Source organism: Vigna unguiculata, chromosome 6, assembly GCF_004118075.2.
Source record: "Vigna unguiculata cultivar IT97K-499-35 chromosome 6, ASM411807v1, whole genome shotgun sequence".
Classification (NCBI taxonomy): domain Eukaryota; kingdom Viridiplantae; phylum Streptophyta; class Magnoliopsida; order Fabales; family Fabaceae; genus Vigna; species Vigna unguiculata.
In genome coordinates this window covers 4,749,509-4,762,933 of record NC_040284.1, presented here as the reverse complement: position 1 = coordinate 4,762,933, position 13,425 = coordinate 4,749,509, and the positions used below count along the sequence as shown (strand labels likewise).

The 13,425-nt window shown below is 34.5% G+C and overlaps 1 protein-coding gene across 2 annotated transcripts; it reads left to right on the top strand.

Annotated features, from left to right (window-relative positions):
• The first annotated feature begins 9,672 nt into the window (after positions 1-9,672).
• Positions 9,673-12,911, top strand: LOC114188139 (OBERON-like protein). Of its 2 annotated transcripts, none has more exons than XM_028076686.1 (3): positions 9,673-9,867; positions 10,511-11,633; positions 12,166-12,911. In XM_028076686.1, exons 2-3 carry the CDS (start codon positions 10,556-10,558, stop codon positions 12,747-12,749), a joined length of 1,662 nt encoding a protein of 553 aa, XP_027932487.1. In that variant the 5' UTR covers positions 9,673-9,867; positions 10,511-10,555; the 3' UTR covers positions 12,750-12,911. The 2 variants fall into 2 exon arrangements, with proteins under 2 accessions (XP_027932487.1, XP_027932486.1); XM_028076685.1 differs by having other exon boundaries at positions 12,145-12,911.
• The last annotated feature ends 514 nt before the right edge of the window (positions 12,912-13,425 follow it).

Below are 13,425 nucleotides of genomic sequence, written 5' to 3'. Positions count from 1 at the left end.
ATGCTTAGTATTTTATTTTTCTCAGCTCACCCTTTCTGTTTGTGTGTGGCGATGATCGTGTAATTCGTTACACGGGAGCAGATGTTGATACAGGTGGTGCTGAGGATACTCAGATGGCGGAGTGAGGGCTAGCATGGGAGTAGTGCTAGGATGTTACTAAATTGTAATTTATGTTTCAAATGCAATTTTTGGGAACTTGTAACATTTTATGAATTGGTTATGAGTTTTGGCGCGCTAACTTAATGAAATAAAATTTTCCCGCGTTGGGATTTTTATCGAGATGGTTATTTAATGAAATTATTCATTTTAATATTTATTTTTTTAGTAATATTCCCTAGGGATGTTACACCACTTGTCACGCATCCAACCCATCATGCGCATCCAAAGGCCAAGAAAGAGATTTCTTCTCCAAGCTTGCATCTCATTTCAAATGTAATTTCACGTGCATATGCATTGGTGACCTTCTCTTCTATAAAAGAGAGTCCTATAACACTTTTTAGAGTTTACTCTTGAAATTGCTAATAGAATGCTTGTGTTGAGATCACTCCACTCTTCTATTATTTTGAGAGCACCCAAGCTAGAGGTTTCCAACATTTCCTCTAGCCACCTTCCACTAGTCTACTTTCTAGTCTAGTCTCCTTTCACCACTCCAAATTCCATTGCTACAAGAGTCTTAAACACTTGTTTCCATTCCCAATTCCGCTGCTTATGGAGTCTCAACCAGCCACCACACCTTGGAGCTCCATCATTGGCCTATTAGCCAAAGATGAGCCTTGGATGAAGTCAATTTGGTGTTCTATACCTCTTAGGGGTGGAAGACCCTTTGGAGGGTCTTAAAAAACATCCTTGAACTCATCTAAGACTAAGGACAAGTTTTAAGGTCACCTAGAGTGAGGCTTTTGAAGGAGGGAGAAGACACACATGGATAAGCAAAAAAACTTGTTTTTAAGAAAGCATTACCTTTTTAACCCCTTTGATGGATATCAAGATCTTCTTGGCATCTTTGTTCACCCTTTGCGCCTTTAGTTGCACCTTCTCTTCCTTTCTTTTCTTAATCATTTGTTTTCGGTCCTCACTGACTTCTTTGGATGAAAGAGGTAGAAGTGTGGTCTTTTTTCCTTTGAAGCTAAAAGAGAACTTATTGGTATGGTCATCATGAAGAGATTTTTTGTGAAATTGCCAGGCCTACCAAGAAGAATGCAGGTTGATTCCATAGGCACTAAGTCACATAATACCTCATCTTTGTAAGTCCTAATTGAAAAGTTGATTAGGACTTGTTTATCAACTTTGATCTCACCTTCCTCACTAAGCTAAGATAGCTTATAAGGCTTGACACGAGGGATAGTTTCTAAGCCAAGCCTGCCCACAACCCTTGTGCTAGCCATATTTACAGAATTTCTCCATCAATGATGCTTATTGTTGACTAGGCACCTTGAGTGAAAAGTAATTTCTCTTTAAGAATCTAATTCTTTTGGGGCTTGGCCCAACATGTGTCTAACCACCAATAGGCCTCTTTTTTAAGGTTTGATTTCATCCTCACTTGAAGAAGAAGTGTGTGAGGAAGAACTTTTAGGGAAGGGAGAGGAATGCTCACTTTCAACTTCTCTTTTAGAATTCAAGAACATGTTCATTTTTTATGGGCAATTTGAAGCAATGTGACCATAGCCCAAACATTTAAAGCATTTAATGGAACTTGTTCTTGACTCTTGAGAAGAGTTTGGTTTGTCATTAGAAGCTCTAAACGAATTGGCTTTAGGTGTAGGGTCTTGGAGACTCTTGGAGGGTGTTCTTTCATCTTTTCTTTCTTTACCCTTCCTAGATTTAGAGTAGTAGTCATTGTAAGAAGTATTCCTCTTGACCTCTTGTTTCTTTTTCAATTGACTTTCAACTTTTAAGGCCAAGTGTAAAACTTTGCTAAGAATGGAATACTCATATAACTCAACTACATCTTGGATCTCTCTTTTGAGACAACTCACAAACATTGCCACTTTTTCTTCTTCACTTTCGAATTGGAGTCCTACCTTTAAGAGCATGGACTCCATCAATTTATAATAGTCATCCACACACATGGAATCTTGTTGAAGCTTTTGGAGCTTCAAAAGAGTCTCCCTCCTATAGTAGGAAGGAACAAATCTATCACGCATTAATGTCAATCTAAAAAGCCATTGGTGGCTCTTGATTTTCAATGTTCATTCAAATTTGATGCCACCAAGTCATGGCATACTCTTCAAATTCTAAAACTACTAAATCAACTTGCTCTTGACCACTAATTTCATGAATATTAAAACTTTGGTCTACCTTTTGCTCTCACTCAAGATAGATTTTTAGATCATGCTCTCACTTGAACTTAGGAATTTTAATGGTTGTGGTTGTCTTGTTGGTAACGTGTTACACCTTTTCCCACCATCATGGTTGTGCCTTCTTCTCCTTCCACTACCATAGGAATCCTAGGAGGAAGATCTCCTTTGTCTTCTCTCCTCTTCCCTATGTTGAAGTTGTTGAACGTAAGTTTGGAGGATAATTTCACTATGCGCTCTATCCGCCCTCAATTGGTCCATAGATTCCTTTTTACTAATTCCAATTCTCGAATGAGATTGTTGACATCTAGAGTAACATTTTGTTGGGCCACGTGAGTCACCATTGGATGGGAGTATAGTGAAGCCAACTTCTCCTCTTCTCTTTCATCTTCCATAACCAGACTCAAATTTATCTTCCCTACAACAAAAAGAACTAAACAAAATTGAGAGAAACAAATTGGATTAGTAAGTGCTGCAGCCAATTCCTGAGACCAAATATCGTCTAACTTCAATAACCCAAGTGTTTAGATCACACTCCCAACACAATAAGGCAAGGCTAAACTCAAGAATCCACCAAAAAGGAGTGAAAAGACTTTTAACTTTTGGAAACCTTTTCAAATGCAAGTTTCAAGTGGCTCGACCACTACACTCAAGGAAAGTAAGAAATGAAGAACAACTAAGACAAAACAAAGATTACCTAAAGACAAGCAAGAAAAACACCAAAACAAAGAAGGCTAAACTCTAAGGAAAGAAAATACATGTGACAAAACTTTAACAAGACAAACAAGAAAGCACATATAAAGACTCTATTGGAAAGTATTTGAACATGCACTACTAAGTCTCCAATCATGCATACACCAATAAAGATAATAACCAATTTAAGTAATGGAACTAATTAACCAATATCACCCAATATTTGAATATGAAAACTAGTAGCATAACACCTAGGAAAATTGTATTTTTTCTTCACCAAATAGCAAGTTTGCTCTTTGCAAATGAGTAAAAAAGGTGTCAAAATTTTCTTCTTTCACAACTAGTTTCATAAGATAGAAAGACAATGTTTTTAGGTGGCTTGGACACTTAAATCCTCAAATTTAGGCCAAAATCATTTTCATGGAACATACGTCAAACAAGACATATAATTCATGCAATACTCAAATACTTGGAAAAAATAAAAGGAAAACATCAAATAGGCATATGACAAAAGAGTAAAAACAAAGCTTAAGACAAAGAAAGACATTTTTAAGCTTATGAAGAAAATTTTGGCATGGTAACAACTAGGCAAAGGTCTTGGCCAAACATCATAGAAACAACAAGAATCATGTTTTCACTTCATTAAAAAACGAGTATCAAAGAGATAGAGTTTTTGGATACTTAAACCTCAAATGAAGTGGAAAATTGTGTCCACCAAGTTGAACGCCATCAAAAGGACGAGAATCTCCCTAAGAACACAAAACATGGAATCAATTGTTAGCACATGGAAACACCATATTCAAAGACAACATAAGCTCTAGATACCAAATGATATAGGATTATCTTGATTCCTTTTAAGATTTATGAATATGGTGATGATTGCTTAAGAAAGCCTAGTAAAAATTCCCACTGGACATTAAGATATATCTAGATATGAAGTTTCACTTCATAAGGTTTTAGAAAAGAAGAGAGATGGATTGATTCATGAAGCAAAAGTAAAGAGCAAAAGAAAGTAAAATTTGAATGTAAAGGAAAGAAGAACAAAGCATAAAAGTGGAAAGACAAGAAAGGAGATATGTGAGAAGCACGTCACTACAAGGCTAGGCTAGAAGCCATGGAACCTTGAAGATGAGTGGAAGGTGTCGCCACTTGAGTCTAGGCTTAAGATAAGGCTTAAAAGTCTCACTCCCAAAGGAGATACTCTCACAAAGATTGAACACAAAGGTATATGTAAATTCCAAAATGATAAACCTTTTTACAAGTGTTAGAGGACCCTTTATATAAAAGTGTTTAGGGGTCTCTAAGAAAAAGCACATAAGTCTCAAAAAGGGTTACAATGCAAATAACAAAACCTATAATCTAGAAGGTAGGTCAAATGGTGCATATGAAAGCCTTCTAGAAAGTCTTCTTGACCAAGGCATGTAAGAGCACGTTCTAGAGGTTTCTAGAACCCTTCAAGGTGGATCCTTGACCAAGTCATGTGGTTCCTCATTCTAGATGTTTCTAGAATGCCTTGCTCTTTCTCTTTCCTCCACATGTGCTCTCCATATGTCCCACATAAGCTCTTGAAGTGTGCCACCTTCTTTAGGTTATTAAATAACCTACAAAGCAAGTAAATTTGGATTAGCATGTTGGCTTAAGTTAAGTTAATCTTGAGTCAACAAGTCAACCCTAGGTCAAGGTCAACAAGTTAACTAAGAATAGTCAACCAAGCCAACTTCATGGAAATCAAACTAAAGTAATGCCAAATAGAGATAGAGATGGAAAAGCTTCCCCTTTTTTCATGCTTCTCGTAACTCTCCTTGGGATGACTTCCATAGTGTCTGATGATAATGAAGAGGAAGAAAGTTCTCCCAATGTCAATACTAAAAGTCAAGATGCCAAGGAAATTAGTGAAGAGGAAGAAAGTTCTCCCAGTGTCCCTTCATTTTAAAATGGTACTTTTAATATATTTTTTTCTTTTGCTTAAGAATATTTTGCTAATTTCGAAATCATTGGTTGAGTAGGTTTTAAATTTCAATTCAATAAAAATGTTATAAATCGTCATTTTCCATCGTGAATGTTAATTTTTTTTCTTTGTTACACAACAACCAAGTTCTTTATTTTCTTGTCTTTAAGATTCTCACAATTTCACTTATAAGAGGAATTAGTCAAGTTTGTTACTTTGATCTCATGTTATTTATAAACTTAATCATATTTTAAAAGGCCTGTAAATTTTGTTTACTTTTTCTAGTTTGGACATCTGGATAACACTAAAGAGAAAATGTAGGAATGATTTATTTGATATTGTTGTTGTTGAGAAGTTGATGTTGTTGAGAAGTTGAAGACATAAGATTTATGTTCTTACTATATGGAGATGGGGCCGACTCATCAATTTAGAAATTGAGAAAGGCCAAAACTAGAGTTTCTATTTTTGACGTGATCCCACCAAGCATACATGATCCTTCAAGCCCAACATCTAGTGGAAGCCCATTAAGAGGCCAAACAACAAGGTCTATGACGAGAAAGATTCAAATGGGTATTCCTCTAAATGACCATCGAGACCAAAGCTTCCACACATTATTCACATGGGCTAAGGAAATCACCAAGATATGAAGGATTACAAGTAATTGCAGTAGAATAGAATTTATTTTGGGCCAATGTTTACGCCTTGCTTTCCAATAATACATAAGACATGAAAGAAACATAGGATAGGGTTTCAAATTGGGCTCGACCCATTTTTCTTCATGCATGGTCGAGACTACCAAAGACAAGGCAAGGCAAGGATGCCCTTTGCTTCATGGTTTGACTAAGGTTGGTCATCACATCCAAAGGCCAAGGTCACTTCTTGTTCTTCAAGCCAAGATCCAAGGGGCGTGACATTGCCTTCTTCTCCAAGCCTTCACCAACGACCAAGATCAAGGCCCACTCCATTCAATGGCTCTCCTTTCTCATGTGTAAATGGCTTCATATAAAAGCAAAAAATTCACTCATTTGTAACACTCTTAAATTTTTGTGCAATAGAAGCCAATGAGTTGAGAACATTCCTCACTATTGCCACTTGAGAGTCATTTTTTAGAGTGCTTACTCTCTTTGCCTCTAGCCTCCTTCCTAAGCTAGAGCCAATTCTAAATCACTCACTCTTTCACCTATCCATTGCAAGCAAGAGCCTACAAACTTGCCTTCCACTCTTCCATGCTTCCTCCATCATTTTTGCTGCACTTGGAGCTCACATGTCTCGACCAAGCTCCATCAGTTTTGCCCCTGTCCATAACTCTTATTCTTACAGTTTATGTAGGAAAAAAATGATCATTTGATGTTGTAGAATTTAAAACTATCAATAACTTGGATGTAGAAAGTGGTGTGCCATCACTATCTTCAAATGATATAAGAGGATTAAGTGGAAGAAGTATGAAAAATTAATTGTATATATTTTTTTAGATATTTAAATGTAAGATCAGAACTATAAATACTGTGTACTTCTCTTTATATTTACATTGTAAGTTGGTTATGTGAACAAATGTACCATGTTATTTTAAATTATATATGAAATTATAAGATAGTTAATTTTTGGTTAAAATATCTTTTTGGTCCCAATTTTCGTCAGGTTTTGTCAAATCAATCCTAATTTTGTTTTTGTGCTCAAATAAGTAATAATTTTCATCAATTTTTTTCAATTTGGTCCTTCTTTGCTAACATCGTTTAAATAATTAACAACCATGAACAGTGACTGTCACGTGCCACTTTGTGACTTTTTTATTATTTTTTAATTTTTTTAATTTTTCAAATTTTTTTTTATATTTTTTTAATTTTTTTAATTTTTTAATATTTTTTTTAAATGTCCACGTGTCAACCCAACAACATGCTACTTGTCAAAGTCAATCTTTTATATTCAATCTGGTACCTATATTTGTTACTTTTGTTTAATTTAGTCCCAATTTTTGTTAACATGGATCAATTTTGTCCCTTTCCAAATTGAAACCAAATTTAATTTTTATATTAAAATTCACATTTTTTATTAAATGTTTTTATATAATATATTAAAATTCACATCATTATAACTTTTATATAAAAATTAAATTTGGTCTCATCTTCGACAAGGGTAAAATTGGTAAATTTTAAACAAATCTAGGACTAAATTGAACAAAAATACAAATATAGGAACCAAATTGAATATAAAACATTGACTTTGACATGTGGCACGTTGTTGGGTTGACACGTGTACATTTAAAAAAAATCAAATTAAATTAAAAAAAAAAGAATTAAAAAGAAATAAAAAAAATTAAAAAAACCATGAAGTGACATGTGGCAGTCATTGTTTATGGCCGTTAATGATTTAAACAATGTTAGCAAAAAAGGACCAAATTGAATAAAATTGACGAAAATTGGGACCTATGTGAGTACAAAAATAAAATTAGGACTTATTTAACAAAATTTGACAAAAATTGGGACAAAAAAAGTATTTTAACCTTTTTTTTGTGGTGTTATAATTTTTTATGTTTTTTATAATTTCTTACAAAAAAAAACGACCTAATGCAGAGCGCATGTTTGAGAAAACACATTTTTTAAGATGTATATCACACAACATACATAGAGCACTTTTTTTTTTAGAAGTGTTGTCTTTTTAAAGCTTATATAGATAGTGCTTGTGTCTTCAAGTGTTGTCTATAAGATGTTATTGGACAACATATAGAGAGCACTTTTTGGTAGAAAGCGCTGTCTTTTTGAACCATACATAGAGAGCACTTATTTCTATAAGCGTTGTCTATAAGATGTCATTAGATAATGAGTTTTTGCAAATGCTCTTTATTAATAGACAACGCTTCAATAGACAACGCTTAAAAAGCATTATCTATTAGAAAAAAAGTGCTCTCTATTAAGTATTTAGGCGTAATGTTGATAGTTAGCCTCTAGATGCTCTATCAAACATAAGAAATTGCACAAACCCTTTGTTTATGAATTATAAACCATTCATTAAGGGTGACAACAGAGTGGGGTAAACCATGTTTGCGTACAACATTTTTTCCAAAAGAACTTTTGCACTTGATGTTCAATGATAGTTGATAAAGGCCCTGCTTTTATCCATTTAGTTGAAATAATCAATCACCACCATTAAATTTTTTACCTGACCTTTAGTGTATGGTAATGGTATGAGTATATCCATTCTCAATGCAATGAAGTACCACACTTCTGGCATTTGTAGCATTTTTCAATCAATGTGTGAGCCCCTTTCTTGTTGTCTATATTTTTTTATCATGTTTGATTGTTGATTCTTTATTTTCAAACAATTTCATACCAAATCATTTCATATATTATTGTCTGATATTTTTCGATCGCCTAATTTTGAGCCATCTCAAACTTGACATTCATAATAGACAATAAAGTGTTTAGGAGTAACAAAACAATTATTTGAAAGATAAGATTTTATTTATAAAATGTGCCTTATTATAACCTTGATTGGAAAAACCCTCTACAAGGAAAAAAATTGAGCTAAGGAAAAGTGCACATAATTCTTATACATGATTCAAGTGTAGTACATCACCATAAGACTTGTGGTATGTGAATAGTTTTATCCATACCTCACGATGGGAATCAAATGTTTTTACCAAACTTTGCCAAAGATTCTTTTGCGAGTGGATCACTCCTTTGTTTCTCTTTAAAACTTGAAGTTCTTTCATTAAGAGCAACAATTTGTCTCTTAAAATTCTTATACTCCATCTCATAGATTCGTTAATGAGTTCCAATAAGATAAACAATAATTAAGTAAAACAATATTAGTTCTTATTTTGTGATGTTTATATCTCATTTATATATTAAGTAAAGACACAACACATATACTGGTGCACTCAAGGAATAAAAGAATTTGTGTTTCTCCTTTATTTTGTTATGCAACTTAGTAGAACTAAGCACATTAAGGTGAAATATCATGTTAGCAGAGAAATTAGCCTGAAACATTATAATTCAAATAATTAGATTGTAGACATCATGACCAAAATACTAAGAACAAGTTTGAGACACTTTAGTATGACACTTTAGTATTCTGATTCTTTCAAACTTCAAATATCTTTCAATCCTTAGTGTTTTTAGTTGCTTTTAAGTAGTTCTTGATATATTTCAATCCAATCTTAATCATATTGCTTGCACATGTGTTGTTATCCAGGCTTAGTCTTATTAGCTTGTGGTCAAAAGTTGAGCTAAGGAAAAAAAGTACACAATTCTTATTTGTGATTCAAGTATGGGAATAGTTTTATCTAGATCTCACGATGGGTATAAAATGTTTTTACCAGACTTCGCCAAAGAGTCTTTTGTAAGTAAATCACTTTCTCTTCAAAACTTGAAGTTTTCTCATTAAGAGACAACAATTTAGGTCTTGAGAGTCTTATACTTCATCTTAGAGACTCCTTAATAAATTTCAATAGAAAAACAATAGAAACACCATTGGTCTTTTTTTCGTAATGTTTTATATCTCATTTATATATTAATCAAAGACACAATAAAGATACTACTACGACATTCAAGGAATCAAAGAATTGGAGTTTCTCTCTTGTTTTGTTATGCAACTTAAAAGGAAATCATTTTTCTCTAAACTTTACTACTTTTACTATTTTCTGGTTTCCCAGAATAACTATAAATTTATAAAATTATAAAATACAAGTTCGTAATCAATAATTACTATTAGACTAGAGTGAACAACATGGTGAATAAGTCTCTCCTTAGACTTTAAATACATGGAATATGACTTGAAAAACCGTAAGGACTATGGCGGCTAGTGTAATGTGAGAACCGGCTAAACCGGTCATCCGTGGCGTTGAAAAACAAGGGTCCTTGTACCTGTTTCATGTTGGATTTTCCGCTTTCACTGCTCAAACTCAAAGCGCCAAATATTCTCTCCGTTCAGGTCAGTGTTGTGTTGAATCAATCTCATCTTTATTATTCGATTGTCGTTTGGGTTCTTCAGAACAGTAAACTTTTCCAATTTCAAACTTCCTCTCATTTTCTGATATTTCTATGGTTAATTGCTGACTGTAAGCAAATTTGCTGATTTGCATGTCAAGGAGTTAATTCGTGTTAGTATGATGTCAGACTGAATTAAGAACTTTAATATTAGACTTTTTTTGCCATGGATTGTTTTGTTTTTTATCATTTACATTTGCAGACGGTCATCTATTGAATGATTACAACAATGATTATTATGAGTAAATCCCCAAATTGGTTCTTGAAATTGTAGGTCATGGTTTTGCAAAATGACAGTGACAAACAAAATATGAAAGGACTAGTCGGCAACTAATAGAGTATTCTAATAATTTTAATGACTAAAAGTTCTATCCATTTTAAGGACTAAATTGAGGGTTTACTTAACAATTTTCATAATCATTGCAGTCAAGAAAATATTTAATCCTGTGATGTCAATTTCTCTTGTATGAATTTTCTTTTGGTGTCGAATCTTCCCTCAAAAGAATGCAATAGTCATGGTGTAGAAATGTGTATAGAACAATCCCTGCCGCTAGTGACTGACAGTAACAGTGTAAATCTTTTGATAGGTACGTCATCTTATTCTGTAGCACCAACCAGAGGTCTTCTCCAAAATGCTCCCTTTGCGTCCAGAAGCACAGGTTAGAGGACTACAAACGTCTCTGTCTCTAGTTTCTTCAGATCCTCTCCGGTCTCCTGATGAACCTGGATCAAACTCTGACAATCTCCGTGAATCACCGGCTGAGAGTGCAAGTTCTCAAGAAACTTGGCCTACAGCTGCAGCAAAGAAGATGGAGAATAGAAAGACGGAGATTAATAGCCTTGAGCAGAAAGTGATTCACCGTGTTTCTGGTGCTGGCAAAGTTACTCTGCAAGACATTGCAAGAGAAAGTGTGGGAACGATATGTGAAAAAATGCGTTGTCTACCTCCGGTATATCTCGAAGAACTGAAAAATGGACTTCGAGTTATCCTTGAGGGAGGGAATGCATCGCAGCACAGAGAGGAATTTTTCATTTTGCAGAAGCTTGTTCAGAATAGAGCTGATTTGACAGAAAAGACATTGGTGAGAGCTCATCGAGTGCAGCTTGAAATCCTTGTTGCAATAAATACTGGAATTCAGGGATTTTTGCATCCTAGCATCAATCTATCACAGACTTCCCTGATTGAGATCTTTGGTTATAAGAGGTGCAGAAACATAGCGTGCCAAAACCTGCTTCCAGCTGATGATTGTACCTGTGAAATATGCACCAACACTAATGGTTTCTGCAATCTGTGCATGTGTGTGATCTGCAACAAGTTTGACTTTGACGTGAATACTTGCCGCTGGATTGGATGTGACTTGTGTTCTCACTGGACTCACACTGATTGTGCCATTCGCGAGCAACTTATTTGCATGGGCCCTTCTTCAAAGAGTGAAGCAGGACCAAGTGAAATGGTTTTCAGGTGTCAAGCATGCAATAGGACTTCAGAACTGGTGGGTTGGGTTAAAGATGTCTTCCAGCACTGTGCTGCCTCGTGGGATGGAGAGGCCCTAATGAGGGAACTTGATTATGTTAGTAGGATCTTTCATGGCAATAAAGAACCCCGAGGGAGGAAGCTATTTTGGAAGTGTGGCGATATCATAGAAAAATTGAAAACCAAAAACATGGATTCAAAGGCTGCTTCCCGGGCAATATTGATGTTTTTCCAAGGTACAAGAAATTTTGTTTTTCTTCCTTTTAACGTATATATAATAAGGCAATATCATGCCTCCGCATTTTGTCTCATTTATATTTATTGAATTCTGTTATGTCTAAATTATGAAAAGGTTGTTTGATTCAAAAATAAAATGCCTCAAAACTTGAAATGACATTGACAATTTTATTTGTTTTCTTCATTTGATCTATTGAAATTATATCTGCGCTGTCCACTTTGCTCTTCATTGAACCCTGAAATTGAAGTTATGAATGGTCTCTGCGCCGTCCACTTTTCTCACCATTGAACCCTGAAGTTCAAGTTATCAAAAGCAGGGGGAAAGTGGCATGCTATGGTTGGAAAAGTGGGCATCATCGATAAAGTTAATGCTAGAATTATAGTTGTTGGTTTCCTTTGCTTTGTTAGGCAAACGCTGTTATTTGGGGAGTGGGGGAGATATGGTTTGCTGTTAATAAAGTTAAATGCTTTGGTGTTGTTTGTTCTAATAAAAACATGTCCTAATTGAAGAGCTTGAGGTGGACTCTACAGAAGGCCTGGAGAATGGAGAAAGTGGAAGGTCGATTGCTCCGCAGGACGCATGCAATAGAATTGCTGAAGTGGTGGCGGAGGCCATACGAAAGATGGAAATGGTAGCTGATGAGAAGATGAGGATGTTCAAGAAGGCTCGCATGGATCTGGAAGCTTGCGACCATGAACTTGCTGACAAGTCAAGGGAAGTGGCAGAGTTGAAGATGGAGAGGCAGAAAAAGAAGCTGCAGATAGAAGAGCTGGAGAAAATTGTGAGGCTAAAGAATGCAGAGGCTGAAATGTTTCAGGTGAAGGCTAACGAGGCTAAACAAGAGGCCGAGAGACTTCAGAGGATTGCTCTTGCCAAGCAAGATAAATCAGAGGAAGAATTTACTAGCAACTACTTGAAGCAACGATTAAACGAGGCCGAGGCTGAGAAGCAGTATCTTTACAAGAAGATCAAACTGCAAGATAGTTCTCGCAGTAGTGGTGGTGATCCCTCTCAGATGCTGATATATTCCAAAATCCATGATCTTCTGTACAGTGTTCCTACCAAACCAGAAACTCAGGGTAAAGAGCACCACCCTTTTGGGACAAGTCCCTGAGACAAGTGATGCCAATCATTTTCCCTGTCATGGCTTAGTCATTCCCTTTGAACAATTTGGAATGAGCTCCTTCTGTGGCAATGTAATGTAATCATCAATTTTATATGCTCTCTTTTACACTGAGATAATGGTAAAGGAAGGCTTAAATATGTTTGAAACTAAGCTTGTTGTAAGCAGGTCGGCTCAAGGATAAAGCAAGTAAAGCACTCGTTTTAGACCTCAAAAATAAAAAGGCCTCATAAAAAGATTTTGTTTACTATTAATATTTTTTATTAAATTATGTTTGAGAAAAAAAGTTTCAAATTTTTTTTAGTAGTAATTAATATATTTCTATTAAACTAATTATAAAATTATATTTAAAATGAAAAAGGCCTCAAAAAAATATTTTATTACTAATATAACTCTATTAAATTAATTATAAGTTTATGTTTGAGAATAAAATTTAATTAAATTATTATTAGTATATGTTAATTTTTATTAGTAGTAAAAACAATAAGTAATGTTTACAAGAAAAATAATGATTAACTATCTTTATTCTCTTATAATCAATTTGGATTTTATTTTCTTTTTTTGTCTCTCTACTAGCACTTTTTCCCGTGCAATGCATGGGAAACGAGATTTTAAAAATTTAAAAATATAATTAAATTTAATATAATTTTTTTTATAAAACTAAATA

Excerpts from the sequence above, each read along its gene's own strand:
- LOC114188139 (XM_028076685.1), top strand. The coding sequence starts at position 10,556 with ATGCTCCCTTTGCGTCCAGAAGCACAGGTTAGAGGACTACAAACGTCT. Across the intron at positions 11,634-12,144 it reads AATATTGATGTTTTTCCAAG|AGCTTGAGGTGGACTCTACA; the intron begins GTACAAGAAATT and ends TCCTAATTGAAG.